At 41.7% G+C, this 18,522-nt stretch overlaps 1 protein-coding gene across 2 annotated transcripts; it reads left to right on the top strand.

Moving 5' to 3' along the window:
* The first annotated feature begins 270 nt into the window (after positions 1-270).
* rbl1 (retinoblastoma-like 1 (p107)) lies at positions 271-17,899 on the top strand. 2 transcript variants are annotated; one of them, XM_077013797.1, is made up of 22 exons: positions 271-764; positions 2,591-2,724; positions 4,269-4,469; positions 4,590-4,654; positions 4,766-4,894; positions 5,640-5,785; positions 5,949-6,013; positions 7,402-7,588; positions 7,699-7,865; positions 7,951-8,063; positions 8,875-8,978; positions 9,482-9,619; positions 10,710-10,874; positions 11,539-11,677; positions 12,521-12,751; positions 14,391-14,569; positions 14,962-15,138; positions 15,737-15,808; positions 15,895-16,027; positions 16,112-16,260; positions 16,376-16,540; positions 16,632-17,899. In XM_077013797.1, the coding sequence occupies exons 1-22, from the start codon at positions 603-605 to the stop codon at positions 16,800-16,802; spliced, it is 3,192 nt and encodes a 1,063-aa protein (XP_076869912.1). In that variant the 5' UTR covers positions 271-602; the 3' UTR covers positions 16,803-17,899. The 2 variants fall into 2 exon arrangements, with proteins under 2 accessions (XP_076869912.1, XP_076869913.1); XM_077013798.1 differs by having other exon boundaries at positions 272-764; positions 15,895-15,979.
* Positions 17,900-18,522: the final 623 nt, after the last annotated feature.

The following is an 18,522-nucleotide window of genomic DNA, read 5'->3' on the forward strand; positions in this document are numbered from 1 at the left end:
GTGCTGGCTATAATATGATGATTAACCCCTTGACATTCCCTAGGTCTCTAACCTTTATTTATGTTTAGTCTATCTTGGTGATTCGTTTTGAGACATACTGCATCATTTAGTTCGTTTAATTCTCACTAGGTAGTCGTTTCTTATCTCACGGGTAAAGAGCTAAATGCTCTTAAATGTAGCTAGCTAGTTTTTTAGACAGAAACTAAGGCTTAAAACCCCTGATAAAAATCATATTTAACACAATCTAAATAGCTAGCTAGGGGACTTAAAAGAGCTTTACTACTTAAATCCTGTTCAACGTAATGAGAAACTGTATAACACAACTGTTGTTTGTGGCTAAAAACCTACAGTCCCTGCATAAAACACCTGGTGCAGAAACCCTCCCGTTGTGTTGTGTCTGTGTTCCGCCATTACGACCCGCCATGTTAGTATTGTTAACACGAGTGACGTAACGCTCAATGCCGCCCTTCTATTGGGTAAAAGCTCAGCGATTTGGCGCCATTCGGCTCTAAGAGCATTGTGGGATAGCGGCTGGAGGTCGGCGGTGGTCCGTGTTTGGTAAATATTGTTGCAGGTTTGTGGGGATTTTCAGCGACGCTACGATGCGAGGAGACGAGTCCGACTCCGAGTCTGGTAGATCAGACGACGGGGGCTTGGTCCGGAGAAGTCTTGAAATGCTTTGTCAAGAACTAAATATGGATGAAGAGACGGCGACAGAATCTATGCAAAACTTCACATCCATTTGGAAAACATTCACTCTAGAGGTGAGACCTTCATCATCTTCATCACCCCCACCATCATCACCTCCACCTTCATCACCTCAACCTTCATCACCTCACTCAGATCACCACCTCACTATCTCTACATTAGTGTTTCTACTGAGATGTGTTCAAATGGTTTGTGAAGTGAGGCTAAGCGCTAGTGTAGGTCCTTCACCTGTGTGTGTGTGTGTGTGTGTGTGTGGGGCAGATATACTGGGACATGTACCGTTAGTTTAGCCAACACGCCGTGTGTTGGATCATGTTTCTGGCTAAAAGGGTCCAACCTGAAGCGGACTGTAGCCCCTCGGTCCCCGCGTGGAGGTCCGGGCAGGTAACCTACCCCAGCACCTGGGGAGAGGGGCAGTTAATCCGACCTGTCTGTGCGGTGGGCAGCATGTCAAACGTTAGATAACTAACTAGATCACTAAGATTGTCATAAGGCTCAGATTGACTTTTTTTATTTCAGAATCAATGTTTTTGTGATGGTGTTTCTGGAGTTAGGTGTCTCAGTTGATGGTATACCATGGAGTTAACGCTAGCTAGACGTCTTTCTAATATTCAGTAGGTAAATGTTAGCGGAGAAGATCGTTGAACTGTTGGCACTGTTTTCGCAGTCGTAGTTTTAGATAATCGAGACAGATCAAGACACACCGGCCCTCTAGATCAAGACACACCGGCCCTCTAGATCAAGACACACCGGCCCTCTAGATCAAGACACACCGGCCCTTTAATCATCAGTCACGCTACTGCAGTCTGTTGACGAGCTGTCAGGGTGTCTAGGAAAGCTAGCTCGTTAAGTGTCTAACGTCGCAGTTCTCAAAATCATAATGTTCTTATACTTTAGTGATCGTCATCAAGGATCATGTTATACTAATCAGACTAGAATGATGTTTTTGATGTTGTGGGCAATTTATTTCACGTTTATGTGTGTGCTGGTGTGTGTTGTGGTATATTCCAAAAGATCTTATACAGTAAAAACAAAATTGTAAAAATTGTACAATATTTTCACAATGTAGATTGCACTAACTGGTAATTAAACCTACAGAGAAATTTCTATCATAATGAATCGGCAGCTGTTATATGTATTGTTTCTATCACATTAATACTGATGTGCTATTTGTGCTTTAATTTTGGTTTATGCTTCTGCATCATGTCACTGATGCCCCATTGAGTTATATTGCATATTTTAGTTTTCAAAATCACATGTATTGAATGATTGCTGCATGGGGATGTATTTGAGCCCAGTTAGAGGTTGTAGAGGATTAGCACCTTTCTAAACAACACACATCAGCCAGTGAGCTGATGAATGGAAGTCGTTGAATATTATTTTGATGTTTGTTGTTCACAAAACATAGTAGATGGTCTGGTTATATGAATGATACATGCAAGAAAACAAACGATAAAAAAATCATTGGCCATTTGCTACTTTTGGCTAGCTTATTCATAGCCTCTCCATTGATTGCTAATGATTCAGGAAAACCTGCAAAACTGTTTTAGAAAATGTTACTTTGCTTTTTTGTTCTACAATAACACCTCACTTTCATAATACCAACTCACATTCTGGTATGTGCCCATATATATTATATAATATATATAATGTGTATATATATAATGTATGTGTATCTATGTAAATATGTAATTTTGGTCATTGTTTGGTTCAAGTCTCTTGAGAAATAATTTCAGCCCTATGCAAGATGCTGGCCTCTGGGAAGATATGCAGATCACTTAACAGTTTTATTATATCCTCTTGTTTACAGGAAACAGGGTTGTTTTTGTGCAAGTACCTTAGACCTTGCGTGCTGATGTTTCTGTCTCTTCCACTCTCTCAGGGTGAGGTGGTACACTGGCTGGCTTGCTCTCTGTATGCTGCCTGTCGAAAGGGTTCCACTCCCACTATTGGCAGAGGCATGGTGGAAGGAAACTGTGTCTCCCTCACCAGGATACTGCGCTCTTCCAAACTCAGGTAAGTACTCAGGTAACATGGCTATCAAGTGGTGAAACTCGCCAAGACACTAATGTCCTGTCACAAGGAATGGAGTCTAGATGTTTCACTGAATTTATTAAAACGGCATAATGGTCGCTCATTTCTGATTTGCTTCCTAGTAGTATTACAAAATGATGGGGAAAAGTAGTTGTCATTTTAAAATATAAAGTTACCCTACTGTCTTGCTGTCTGTGTATAAACTGTATATATTGGTGAGTAACCTGTCCAGGCATTACAGTGAAAACTTAGGGCGTACTCGCACTAGGCTCTGTGATCCGGGCACGGTTCCCTGCCGAAGCACGGTTCGTTTGGCTAGTGTGATCACTCCAACCGGGCCCGGATCAGTTAACCGTGCTCGGGCCCGCTTGAAGAGGTGGGCCAGAGCACGATTCATGTGGACTCAGGCACGGTTCGATTCTAGTGTGAGCGCTATCCGTGCCCGGGCCCGCTTGGTGCCTCCTGTGATTGGTTCATTTCGCTGGAACTCAAACATGACGTCAGTGATGCGATGCTCACGTTAAGCTGTCATAGCGGCAAAGCGATTAGCAGACAATCGTTGTGTTAAATTATCGATAAATCTGTGCTTGCACCGTGTTTCTGCACTCCCAAAACGACTCCAAAAATACAATAAAAAGAGAATCGTGAACTCCGTAGTGTTGTGCGAGCGTGCTTTTTTTCCAAATAAAGTCACGTTGTGATGACGTAAGCGTGCTCGGGCCGGGTTGATAAAGCCAGTGTGAGTGCAGGCCAGAGGGGGAGTGGGGAGGGGGGATAACCGGGCCCCAGCACGGAACCAGCAAACCGTGCCTAGTGTGAGTACGCCCTTAATGGCTAACTGGCACATTTATATTGATGCGGAAACTAAGATTCTGTTTCAGTGCCTTCAAGGTCAGGACTAGTATATCCAGAGCATGATATTACTTAAAAATATTTATTATGAACCCACTGTAATGAGTAAAATAAAACTATGAAATTCAAAAGCATCACTACCACAAGATTTAGGCAGCTGAAGGGAAGTCCAAGTCTGTGTTGTCCGTCATGGTCTAGTGGTTAGGGTCTTGTGGTCTTGTGACCGGAGGGTCGTGGGTTCGATTCCCAGGCCATGAGCAAGGTACCTAACCCCAACTGATCCCCCGGCGCCACTCTGGACATGTGTACCACAGCCCCTAGTGATCACTAGTGTGTGTGTGTGTTCTCTGCACAGATGAGTAAATGCGGAGGACAAAATTCAGTTGGGGTGAAAATCACAATTGACAAATATGGCATGTTTAATTGTATTTGTCTTAATGAACAAGAATTATCAATTATAATGTAGTGTGGTGTAATTATAATGTGGTGTAATTATAATGTAGTGTGGTGGGGTGTAATTATAATGTAGTGTATTTATAATGTAGTATAATTATAGTGTAGTGTGGTGTAATTATAGTGTAGTGTGGTGTAATTATAGTGTAGTGTGCATCTTACTGCACATTCATCATCTGGATGTTTTGCTGCTGTTCACCTTTGCCTCTTCTTACTTGCAGCCTGATCGAGTTCTTCAACAAAATGAAGAAATGGGCAGATATGTCGAACCTCTCCCAGGATTTCCGTAACCGCATTAGCCGTCTAGAAAGGAATTTCGAAGTATCGACTGTGATTTTTCGCAAATTTGAGCCAATATTTTTGGACATGTTTCAGAATCCTCAGGGTGAACCTCCCCGTCAGCCAAGAGGCAGGAAACACAGGTGAATTTGTGTGATGTTAAAACTTAACTTATATTTACTCTCTGGGCATATTGTCTTAGTTTTCTTTGTGCAACGCCAGTTGAGCCAAACATTTGATGTATGGTGCTCTCTTTGTTGTAGGCGTCTTCCATGCCATATCAGTGATGTTTTCAAGTTCTGTTGGACACTTTTTGTGTATACTAAAGGTAACCACTCTTACCTTTTTCCGCTTAAAACATGTTAAATAGTAAACATTTTAAAGGCCATGTAGTCTTGATTTTTACAGTATTATTTACTGTTTTGATGCTGCAATGCAGGTAATTTTCGCATGATTGGCGATGATTTGGTGAACTCCTACCATCTCCTCCTCTGCTGTCTTGACCTGGTCTATGGTAATGCTCTACTCTGCACCAACAGGAAAGACCTCATCAACCCAAATTTCAAAGGTGATGCTTTGTCACTGTTCATTGATACCGAGCGCCACACAATTTTTCATTTCATAAATGTATTTATTTATTTATACCATGCTCCACGTTCATTTTAGTGTGCGTACCTAAGTGTAGATTGTCTCTTGCCTGTCTTGAGGTTCAGTTTACCACAGATAAAGTGGAAATCTTTGCCAGTCCCCATAACGGATGTTATGAAGCACATATGCGTTTTGTAGGCGAGGGTTGGAGTCCGTTGTTGGCCAGTCTACCTCTCCTCTTTTTTCTCTCGCTCTCTCTCTCTCTCTCTATCTCTATCTCTATCTTTCTTACCTGATACATTTAGACATGTGCTGATCTCTTCAGACTTTGTATGCAAAATATTTAAATTGTAATATTAAATTAATTAGTCTGAACTTTAATTTGTATTGGTTAGCGTTTTTTCTGATATAAAATTTTCTCCATAAAAGGCTATAAAGTTACTTGAAGTTGCCTTTAGTAGCAATATTCCATGATACCTGGATAATAGCTTGCCTGAATACACTTGGAGCTGTTGTCCACATAAACCTGTTGAGGTGTATGCTGTTGTTTTTCCTCATACTGAGGTGTTTTTGTTTGGTTCTTTTGCTTCAACAATGGAAAATAATTCTCTAGTAAGCCAAGGAAAATGGCCTTCAATGTGGAGGGCTTGTCACTACCAGTAAATGGACAATCAAGTTCAGAAATGGTGGCGAGAGAACCCTAACCCTATCCCTCTGCTCTCCAGGTTTTCCAAAGGATCAAGAAAGCTCTGAAGAGGCTCCCTGTGTGATTGAGAAGTTGTGTGAACTACATGATGGTCTTGTCGTAGAGGCAAAGGGGATAAAGGAGCACTACTTCAAACCCTACATCAGGCGATTATTTGAGAAAAAAGTGAGCGTTTGCAAGTACATTTCAGAATTTTATAGCCATTTTTTCACTTTCACATCAGCCACTAACCAAGTCATTCACTTACTGTGGTGCCACAGTTCTTTACTGTCTAGACAACTCATGACAGCAGAGCTGAATGTTCAAGTGGTTGTTGCGTCTTTCACAGATTCTGAAAGGAGATGATGAAACCCTCACAGAGTTGCTAGACACCCCCAACTTCCAAGACAACAAGTAAGCAAGAGCTTTTATTTCATTTATATTTTTTTCATATTTTAATTTTATTAGCTATTTTGTAGTATTTTGAAATATTAGCTTTAGGAGACACGTATATGACCTGTCCAAGGAATCTACAAAAAGTTTTTTCCTGTTGTCTTTCCATTTGTCCTTTTTGTTGTTCTTTACTTTTGTAGTGTTCTTTGTAGCCTGTTTGTGTTAATACACAATGTCGTTGTCATGATTGGAAAGTAGTTTGAATAGATCTAGCTTAAACAGATTGTCTGTGTTAAGTTGTATTTCTGGGGGTCTTGCAGGCAAAGCTGGATGTTTAAATTAGGGGTGGGACTAGATTAAAAATATTAATCTAATCAATTAGAAGCTTTGTAATTAATTAATTGAAATGAATCACATTTTAATCACATTTCAATATTTAACATGAGAAATATTATTTTAAGTTTGGGTGATGAACGAATCAATTAACATTAGCTTCAAAATTTTGTTTACTTTTCCACGAGTGCAGAAAACAGAGCATACAGTTTTCAGAATACTGGAAATTTTGACTGATTAACTTCAACTGCTTCCTTTATAAATAAAATAAAATAGAAAAAATATTGTCTACCATCTAAAATGGTATTAAAAAACGTGCTCTGATTGACTTCAGTTCTTATTCTTCCAATATCCTGAGCAAAACTCCCAAAATTAACATTTTGTTTGTAAATGTGAACCCCCGACATGTGGTCGAATGTTGACTGGTGACACTGTTTGCTCGTATTAGGGATACGATCACATTTAGCAACTAATTAACATTACTGACCTGCGCGCTAGCCACAACATGTTTTGCGTTGAGGTGGTAACGAAGGGTGGAAGTGCTCCTGTGATAAGAAAACACCTTCCTGCATAAATGCAAATAACAGTTTTGTTTGTACATTCATCTGGAAGTATTTAAATTTCCCATGCACCAGCCTAGCCTCTTCCGTCATCTCCATCACTGGTAGCCATGATACCAGTCTGTATAACGTCCTGGGATGACGTCAACTGTCTACCCCAGTTTCCACTACTGCGCATGTGCGTCAAGGACAGAAAGGCAGACGCAGCAGTGGATACTGTCGCAGCAGTTTGGAGAGAAAAAAATTGACGCATCGACTATTAAATTAGTCGTCGACTATTTTAATAGTCGACATAATCGTGACTAGTTGACTAATCATGGCAGCCCTAATTGTGTGTCGATATAATCTCTATACCTTGAACTCATGCACTGAGAAACGTTCCATGGTGCAATTGTGATTAAAATGTGTTACGTTTTTACGTTATTAATTAATCGAAAATAAAGCATTAAAGTCCCACCCCTAGTTTAAATTGTATAAATAATATGTTTTGTTTGTGTCTGTGTATTTGTAATGCAGTAAAGCCATAAATCGTGAGTATGAAGAGTATGTCCTCACTGTGGGGGACTTTGATGAGCGGGTGTTTTTGGGTGCTGATGCGGATGAGGAGATTGGCACCCCACGCAAAATTGCTCCTGAACTACCATCGGGCCAGCTGTCCGCCCGCATGCAGGTGGAGAACAGCCTGCAGCAGCACTTTGAGAAGGTACCAGGAACACAACCCTCAAACCGCTCTGCGTACTTGTTAAGACAGATGATTTTACTGAGGTTTGCCTGAATTTGACCTGGCTGGTGTTTCTGTTCCCTTTGACACAGGCACGATCCCTGGCCCCTTCTACTCCTCTTACAGGTCGGAGATACCTCAAAGAGAAGGAGGTGCTGATCACCCCGGTCTCCTCGGCAACTCAAAGTGTGAGTCGACTGCAGAGCATGGTGTCTGGCCTCCGCAACGCCCCCAGTGACACTTTGTTGCAGATCTTCAAGTGAGTCTAATTTAACATCTTTCTCAACAAGTCCTTTAACATATCCAGTGTTAAGATTAAAATGCTCACATTTCTTCTCCCTTAGGTCTTGTTCTCGTGACCCCACTGAGGCCATTTTAAGTCGAGTAAAGACCCTGGGAGAGCTTTTTAAGCAGGGATACACCAAACAAACAGATGACCTTCCAGGAGCTCATATGGGTTGGTATTCTTTAATAACTACCGAATTTTCCAGACTACAAGTCGCTACTTTTTCGCCCATGCTTTGAACCATGCGGCTTATAATGAGGTGCGGATTTTTCTTCACCTGTCAGGGGGTGGAGCAGAAAGTGAATCGGGTGGTAGGTCAAAGTTGTAAATCAAAGAAGAAAGTGCTCACTTTCATTTAGCACATGCAAGCAGCAGTCACAACGGAGATTTTTTTTCAAACCAACATGTGTTGTGCCAAATTCCGACTCCCCGGCAGATTCCCAACTCCCCTCGTTTGCACACGCATAAAGACGCTACAGATGATATTCGGGAGTTACAGTGATTATAGTTTCATTATAATCACTGTTCATTGAGCACTCTAGTTTTGTCCTAACTAGATATTTAGACATAATACTGCTGTAATACTGCAAAGTCATGGGGTCAGAGGTGAACTTCGGTATAGCCAGTGTGTATTTTATTAAAAATAATTAACAACCTTGAGCCAGTGTGGCTTTGGACATAGATAATGATGTGCCATTTGTTGTGATGGGTAATTAAAGTCTAGCTCTTATTTATGCATAGAAACATAAATCGACAATATAATCTGTAGCATCTTTATGCGCGGATACACGAGGGGAGTCGGAATTCAGCACAACACCGACTGAAAGCCAAATCTGTCGCATGTGAAATGTTATAGGCACCATTTGGAAACTGATCAGTTCAGTTAAATGTATTTAGTTCAGTAGATATATGCGGCTTTTAGCCCGGTGCGGCTTATACAACATTTTCCATTAAAAATAATAATAATTTGCCATTTGTGTAGATTTTGCAGAGAACCGCCTGAAGCTGGCTGAAATCCTTTACTTTAAGATCCTGGAAAACGTTATGAGTCAGGAGATGAAAAGACTCCAGGGTAAAGATATGACGGTAAGTTTGCTAGTCCTCGTACAGTACCACCTGGGTCTCCAACCGGTCAGACTCTCCCCCTCGTAGGAGGAGCCAGAATCGGTCAAGGTGGTGATATTTCAACAGCAGTGAAACAATGTATCCAAGTAATCATTTTTTTTCCCACTAGAGGGTGCCAGACTAATTTGTAGAGCATTTGATTATCAACTCCATGACCACACATCTAACCATTTACATCTTGACATTCCATCTTAAAAATGCACTGTGGCTAAACATTTAAGAATACGTGTAACACTGAATATTTGTATGTAACGCGAGTAACGTCTTGAGATTGCCAGTTGCATTGCACAACTGATGAATAAGTGGGGAGAGGTTGAAAAAACCCTGAATTACTACAACAAGGATATTACAACAGCAAAATACCTTTTTGCTAACTTCTTATGAGCATGTGTGAGTGAGAACATGAAATGGAGCAAAAAATATTCTGAGGTTTTTCTGCAGCACATTGCCGTCTGCTTTGTTAGGTGCTGTTGGAGCAGGAAGTGTTTCACTGCTCTCTCTTGGCCTGCTGTGTGGAGGTGGTGCTGTTTGCCTACAGTTCCCAGCGAACCTTCCCATGGATTTTAGAGATCTTCCACATCAGGCCTTTCTACTTTTATAAGGTCAGATATAAATGGATACAAATACGTTTGTTTGGTGGAGAGAGTAGGTGACTTCAAAGTAGGGCTGAACGATTAATTGCATTTGCGATAATCTCGCAATATTTTAAAACGCGATTCTCTAATCGCACAGGCTGCGATTTAAACTGGTCACGTGACTTGGGAGCGAGCCGAGGACGAACGGAGCAAACCCGAGCAAGAGGCAGGGAGGTGGAGAAGTGAAGTTAACACAGCGCACTTTAACTTGTTGCACAGCTCGACAGAAGCTGACACAACTGAAAGTCTAATACCAAAGAGGGGCAGCATATCAGTTGTGTGAAATTACTTTGGCTTTTAAAAAATATGCTGCTCATCGTCAGGTACTGTGTAAAACGTGCCTTGCTACTGTCGCTATGACGCGAGGAAACACTACAAACCTTCTTCAGCATTTAAAAAAAACACCACAAAGCCTCGTATGATATTTGTAAGGCTAAAATGCCAACGACCAGTGCTGCATCTTCAAATACGCAAAAGTGTTTCTCTGCGCTTATACAGCTTTAGTATGCGGTGAGCAGCGAAATACCGTAAAATCACGCATATAGGCGCAATAAGATTTAAAGCACGGATGAATCGCAAAAGCGCGGATAGCTTGACCCCCCCCCCCATAACAACAAATTACGTTCGCCACCCACTCCAGGTTCAAGTCTCACTCCAAGCGATCTTGAAAGGTTAGCAACCCTGTATCTGAGCTGTATAAAAAATGCCGAAACAGAGTTTCCTGAAAACAGTGGAAAAATCGCGATTTTAAATCGCAATCGCAATTTATAGATAAAACATTGCAATTAGATTATTTTCCAAAATCGTTCAGCCCTACTTTAAAGAGTAGATTAAACATTCCATTTGACTGTGTTTGTGTACTTATTTAGTCTTGCACCCTGTTTTTCAAACCGTGGTTAGAGTAAATATGTGGAATGTCTAGAGATTCATAAGGACTGGTGTGATAAACAATCCTGTACAGTCCCACGTGACACCATATGAACCAGAATAGCGTTTTACAAAAAGAACATAAGTTGTGTTTCATGTTTGTTTTCTGTGCCGTGGGGTTTGTGTGCAGGTTATTGAGGTGTTCATCCGTTCTGAAGAAGGTCTTTCCAGAGATATGGTGAAGCACCTCAACACCATCGAGGAGCAGGTGCTGGAAAGCAAGGCCTGGACCAGGGACTCTGTACTGTGGGAAGCATTACAGAGTGCTAATAATAAAGTGCCTACTGTAGAGGAGGTGTGTACCTTTCAGCCCAGAGGCACCTGAAGTAGCTTCATGGAAGTAATCCTTATGGTAGTACGGTTGGCTAACGTCTAATGGAGTCTAAGCATACATACCAACCCACCCACCCCCATTATGGTTTGCAGAATACACACAGGCTTTTTTTGTTGTTTTTGTTATTAAATAGAGGTTAGGGTGTGTGGTGTGTGCAAACACCCCATACATACATATATGCTCACCCGCACACTGTACACACACCCACACCCCATACATATACACGCACATATATGCATACACCCACCCACATGCGATAAATACATATTCACGCACACACCCACACACTGTATATACTTGTACGCGCACACCTACCAACACCCCATACACACATGTACATGCACGCACACCCATGCATACAGTACAGGCCAAAAGTTTGGACATACCTTCTCATTCAGTGCGTTTTCCTTATTTTCATGACTATTTACATTGTAGAATCACTGAAAGCATCAAAACTATGAATGAACACATGTGGAGTTATGTACTTAACAAAAAAAAAGTGAAATAACTGAACATGTTTTATATTGTAGTTTTTTCCAAATAGCCACCCTTTGCTCTGATTACTGTACTGGAATGTACTGGAACATTAAAGAGCATTTATCATCAGGCTTTGTGTGCGTCTTAGGTGAATTTCCCTAGCAGTTTGGACTGTGGCAGTAGCAGTAGTGGAGGTCCCGCTCACCTGCCTTTGGTGGCCCTGTCCCCCATCATCCACCCACGCCTTCGCGAGGTCCGCACCACCCTGGGCTCCTGCGGCCGCAAAGGTACCACAGCACCACCCAGGGGAAAGGGCCTCTTGCCCTTCACCCACGTTCAGCCATTAGAGAATGTACATATTTAGATGTTTGCCATCGGAATGAGGGTTGGTAGTACTTACCATAAAATGTTTAAACACATTGATAAATTTGTTTTATTTGATTTTTATTGGTATTACAGTTCTAAACAACTGGTTTTCTTAATGAGTAGGTTAGTAAATACCAGTGTGTAGTTTTTAAATGTTCCAGCCTAATCTATACAACACTCTTTGCTTAGTAGACAGTAATACCCCCAAAATGAGTTCTTCTGAATCTGCAGCTTCACGGATTAGTGTATTTTTATTGTGTACAATTCCTTATTGTAAGCAAAGAAAATGGTAGTTGCTATGTCATAGAAAACATGCTCAGGAGTTGAGTTTAACCTAATTTTATTGTATGCAAAGAAAATGGTAGCATAGCATTCAGTGTCTCATAGAAGATGCGCTCACGATAGCCTGGCATCTCAGTGAAGACGCGTGCGAGCATATGTACATGTACATGTGTCTTACTGTGTGTACTTTATTGTACAGTACTGAATGTTTACTTTTATCTGTACAATTTTAAAGGACAATGTAAAGTAAAACATATTTTGTAATGAACTTGAAGCATTTTCAGGACATATTTAGGGTTTACCATATCAAGGGTCTTTATAGGTCTTTAATGGTAATTTCAGTGGGGTCTAGGAACATAACCCCTGCTAATTTCTGGGTATTACTTTGTCGATCTGTATTTATCTCTTATTACTTAACTGGCATGCAATTTCCTGAGTTGAACTTAAGGGATGTTTGATGTTTTTGTCCCCCCTCCCTTCAGACGTGCTCTCCTCTCCCATCTCCCTCCATGATCGCTACAGCTCCCCAGCGGCAGGCAGCGCTAAAAGGCGCTTGTTCGGGGATGACTCTCAGTCTCCGGTGAAGAGAATCTCTGTGACCCCCATAAAAATAATCCCCAACACTCCTACGGAAAGCAGTCAGAATGTCAACACCACCACCGTCCTCTCCATGGCTACGGCCACCGGCCAGCAGCTCAGTATTCCCTTACCAGGTACCAGCTCACATCTCTTACCAGGTACCAGCTCACATCTCTTACCAGGTACCAGCTCACATCTCTTACCAGGTACCAGCTCACATCTCTTACCAGGTACCAGCTCACTGCATTCTCCTCCCAGGTCGATTGATGCACCGGTGCGTCAAGATGGCCGCCGTCCAGATATTTTTATTAATTTCTTTGAGCAGACAGGACGCAAGGAGCCAATAAATAAGCGAGTTGAAAGCAGGCCCGTATATGGCAAGTCCATATATGGCTTGCTCGTATATGGGTTTATTGCCCTCCCCTGTGTGACTGCCCTCTCCTCCTGTTATTGGGAGATTCAAGTTTCATTCATTACATAACCAATGACCGATCGCCCTTCGCAGAAGTAGCAGAGGGCTTTAGACTTGTTCAGTAGCCTGCGGCCAAAGAGAAAACCAGTGAACTACCTAGCTAGCTAGCATCTAGTGATAGCAGAGAAGGTAGGTTGATTTCCTGAGGGGTTTTATGAAAAAGTATAACAGATCGAAGGCTAAATGAATGTTATTTTGCAATATCGCTCACTATAATAGCGGACGATCACAGATAGGCTCGCGATGTAGTTCGCGATGTGTGTGATGTAGTTCGTTTGCTAGCTAACTAGCGTGTAGTGATGAAGGTAGGTTGAAGGCCTGAGGGGTGACCGATGAACTTAATAAGCATCGCGGAAGTAGCAGAGGGCTTTAGACTCATTCTGTAACCTGCGTCGCTCACTATAATAGCGGACGATCACAGATAGGCTTGCGATGTGTGCTACTAGCTGTCTAGCTAGCTAGAAGCTGCTTCTGTGCAAAATTCGTCATTTATTCTTTATAAAATTATTTTTAATTTTTTTTATGATTTCGTTTTTGTCTTTTGGCTAGATGTTTGCTTTGTAGATGTGAAAGTATAGTATAGAATAATCTAGATGAGTGGATATGTTTTGGCTAAGCTGATGTCAACTCTGTAGTTTGTTGTACACATTTCTATTTACTACTTTATACTTGTATACTACTATATATATTACATGTTTCACTATTTTTGTGAAGCAAACACTTGAGCAAACATATTTCAAGCAACAATATTATTGATCTCTTTCAGTAAATGTGTAGTTTCATATAAAATATGAAAGAATTTTGAAAATATGCCTCATATTTTCAGGTTTAGGACCATATTATTTATCATATTATTTATTTATGCAATAAATAAGTCAATGTAACCTCATTAGGAAGAGAGATTGTTCTGAACATTTTGATATGAGATATGTGAGTAAAATGCTATAATTAAGTATGTTTAGAGACACATTTATGAAACCATGCTTAAACAGCAAAAAAGGCCTAGAGTGGGGAGCACCTTTTCTGTAGGTGCTGTTGTGGCAAGGGCTTTAACTGTTTACTACCGTCATGCTCCTCTAGTGTTTGAATTGTGCACAATTTTTTAGTTCTCTGTTGTTTCCCCTCCTATTACAGAATTAGTAGGATTCTAGTAAGATTCTGTCCAGAATTATAATACCACATGAATGTGGCTCTTGCTTTTTGCAAGCTAGAAATTCAGTGATTAGTCTGCATGGTGCAGAGTCTTACACACCACCCACCGGAGTGACAAACTAACGCCGTTCCCTCCTCTCTATATACAGTGATGAAAAACGAGATGGGAGGCATCACCGTGATCCAAGTGCAGGCCAATGACCTGAACCCCCTGACGGCACAGGTTCTGCTGGCCTCCCCCAGACCAGGCCCCGCCTCCAACGACATGCAGCTGCTGCCTGCCAACAGACCTCGCCGCACTGGCTCCCTCGCACTCTTCTTCCGCAAGGTGAGGATGAGGAGAATCCATGCTAAAGAGCGCCCTGCCCTCAGTGGAGCCACCTTCAACTCTTTCATCCTGTAGCCTAATGACGAGCCAACTCCGGACCTTGGAAATTCAGTTCAGAAATTCCTTTGAGACGAAATGTTATACAGTTCCATTATGTGGGTTGTCAGTGTATTGTATTGTAATCCGATAAGTTTGCTTTTTTTATAACGCAAGTTGGTATTGAACAAAGTGGTCTCCATTTGCCCTGTTTGGTCAAAGATAACAACTTGTGAAGCTGGAAAAATTCATTAACCATCCATTAAGATTATTGAAGTCTGATTTCACCTGTTCAAAAAATGCATACAATATAAATGATTCTACCTGGTTTTGTTTGTTTTTGTTTTCTTGAACAGGTATATCATTTGGCCAGCGTGCGTCTGAGGGATCTATGCCTCAAGCTGGACATCTCTGCCGACCTGAGGGCTAAGATCTGGACGTGCTTCGAGCACTCCTTGGTCTACTGCACAGATCTAATGAAGGACAGGCATCTGGACCAGCTCTTGCTCTGTGCCGTCTACATCATATCTAAGGCTAGTAGCACTGTGTGTGGACAATACATGCTAGGAAATCAAATTCTTATTTTCGTATTTGGTTCTAATTGGCTTTACATTGATTAAATATCTTAAGTCACCAACAGTATTTTAGCAACATTGAGTAGCATGTAGAGTGATGCATCAACCTTCGTTGATTTTGTGGCATCATTTACCATTTATCAACAAGGCATAAGACTTTATTAAAACTGAACATTTGGCTAGAAGACAACACCCGTGTATTTTGAACGGCAACATTCAAAATAGCCTCCAACAGACACAGTCTGTTACAACCTCGGACCAAATAAATTTCTTTCAAAATTCTATTTAGTCTAGACATAGGGCCAATCTGGGACAGAGAATTGTACATCAGGCCCATGTCCCCCGCCTAACCCTGTTCCCTGCATAGGGTTGTTGTTTAATGGTATCCTTAGACTAACGTGTAGGGATCCCATATATCCAAGGATCCCATATATCCAAGGTCTATTGTTTATGTATTGTTTCCATGGAGACAATGAATGACTATTGTTGTTTCCTCTGTTAAATTCTGTAAATGTATAGATTAGATGATTAATTCACGTTTTCTTTGGTCTGGCAGATCTCAAAAGAGGAGCACACCTTCCAGGACATCATGAAATGCTATCGCAGCCAGCCTCAAGCAAACAGCCACGTAGGTAGCACTACTCATTTGAGGAAGCTTTATCCCAGCTGGCAGCCACATCTGTGATGGATGTGTGCGTGTGATTGTCTTTCCAGGTGTACCGCTGTGTGTTGCTAAGGAAGAGAGTTCGAGACCAGCAAACTGATGAGAACATGGAGGTTGACCCACCAGCAGATCAGTGTAAAGTTGCCAACGCTCCTCAAGGGATCCCCACTAGCCTTTCTTTAGGTTGTTTTGTCTGCATGTTTGTTTGATGTTCTGTATAAAGATGCATTTGTGACTGCTTGTTTGTGGACTGTGGTTTGATTTCAGCCAATGACGGGACAGACCGTTCCACCCGAGCCGAGGGCAGTGAGGAGTCGGAAGAGAGGGGTGACCTCATTCAGTTCTACAACTCTGTTTATGTTCTGAAGATAAAACCTTTTGCTCTTAAATACGCTTTGCCAGCAGTTGATAATAAGGTATGCACATGCCTCTCCTTAACTTGTTTATTTTGGTTTATTCACAGATGTAAATGTAATCTAATTCATGCCTTTGTTTTCTTTCTCCCTGTCTTGCACATGTGCACACACACAGATGGAGGCTCCGCCGCTCTCTCCTTTCCCCTCCGTGCGAGCTCAGCCTCTCTCCCCTCGCCGCATCTCTCAGAGACACTCCATCTACCTCTCTCCTCATAAGAATGGCTCTTGCCTCACCCCAAATTCCGCGTACACCTATAGGTTCACCGGCAGCCCATCAAAAGTAAGAGATTTCTCATCTTTGTTAATGCATCTTAAATCCGAAAACAAGATATGCTAATTCCGGACACCATCGCACAATCCCATCGTTTCAGGAGCTGAGTGACATCAACCGAATGATCCGTCAGGGAGGCGTGAGCAAGAAGAGGGCTTTCACCATGGAGGGAGACGAGACCGAGTCCCCCACCAAGCGCCTCAGCCAGGAGAGTGAAGACGTGCTTCTCAAACGTCTACAGGATGTGGTCAGTGAGAGAGCCAGCCACTGACCAATTACAGACAAGAGACAATTGTTTGCTTTCCCCCTCAAAGAGGGGGAGATCCTGTCATTGACAGGCCTGTTTTAACTCGCAACACAGCAAATCCTCTTTGGTCGGATGAAGAGTGTCATCCATATTCCCTTGTGAAACAAGCCAAGCTGCTCAAACCTGCCCAGTGGCTCGAGCCCATGGATCATGATTGACGAATCATTCTAAAAACATAGTGTTTAGTAGGAATTCAGGCTCCTTCAAAAGCTGGAATACTCAGGTGTCAGTCATTGGAACTTTTTCAAAATGAGTTCATCAGTCCACACTGTGTAACCAAAGACCACGCACAAGTGTATTTTCTGGGGTCAGAAGGCTTTGGGCTTTAAGGCTAGGTCATAGTCAAGACCTTATCAGTTTCTTAGACTTCCATACTGATATTTGCAGATTTACTGAACTCTTAGATGTAACGAATAAGGTCATGAAATGTGTGGGTTTGTGTCTGGTGCCAAGGTGAAAGATGTTCTGTTTAGAGACATATGATTTGGATTGTTGATTATTGATATGATTGTCACTGGGCTTAAGTGATTATATGAAATATACTTTCTTTAATATGGCCTGCAAATGGTGTGTTGAAATGTCGCCCTCTGTGCTGCAGGCATATGCAGCACCGTATCTTGATGTGTAGTATCTACACTTCAAATCTTTTTTTTTTTTCTTTTTCTTTTTTTTTTTTTGCTAAAGCTATTGCATTATTCCACTCAGGTGGAGGATTCATGTTCTAAAGTACATCACCAGTAGTATTGCTACAACATTTACATCATTCTTTGGTTGTAGTAAAGCTTTTATAAATCTTAATTGGTCAACATGGTATACGTCTGTGCTGTGATTAACGATTTCACGGTTATTCTCCATCTGGACTTTTTGTTGTTTGTACTCAATAGTGTCGGTTGTTAATATTCTTACAATTTTTTTTTTTTTGTCTAATTTTCTGTTCAGAATGTTTTGTGTTGAGCACCCATGGTCACACACCCATTCATTTGACCCTCAAACTTTAGGACCAAGATCCTTTTGTACCTACCAGTGCCTTTGAATGTAAATATAAATATATTCCTACCATATGCCTTGTGTGTGTTTGTTTGGATTATTTCTTTAATATTTACCATGTCAGTTTGGGAGTAAGGCTGGAAATCCAGGTGCATGATTTTAGCGATTTTAACGATTTTTCTTGGTCATAGATGAATTTTTGGGGTCTGCTCAGAACCTCATCAGTGAATGCATCACTGAATTCTCCCTATAATACTTGCATAGAGAGTTCACTCCAACACCACAAACGATAGTGATGCAAAATGAGTTGAGCAACAGGCGCGTTGCTTCTTTCCACATAATCTCACAACCTATCGATGAAAACTATTGATGTTCAGCCACTTTCTCTTCTGGAGCTACTCCAGGTTTTTGTGGTTGATGACCATGAAGGGATGCTGCAGTCCCCCGCATTGTTCTGAATAACCCTCTCCTGCGTGCAGACTAACTCTTAACAAACTCCAGATGAAGACGTCCATGAGTGAGAGGCTCTGTATGCAGCGGAGCAGTATAGACCAAAGCCTGTCTCTGGTATGAGAGTTGGACCATCTGGACAGCCACTGGGTTATTCACGTTATTCCCGGTCAGCTGCTTATTCTGTGACGGTGGCGACACATATGGACCAAGAAGTGGAGTAGAAGTTAAATACTCTATTTAAAAA

This window comes from Brachyhypopomus gauderio, chromosome 8 (assembly GCF_052324685.1).
Source record: "Brachyhypopomus gauderio isolate BG-103 chromosome 8, BGAUD_0.2, whole genome shotgun sequence".
Taxonomy (NCBI): domain Eukaryota; kingdom Metazoa; phylum Chordata; class Actinopteri; order Gymnotiformes; family Hypopomidae; genus Brachyhypopomus; species Brachyhypopomus gauderio.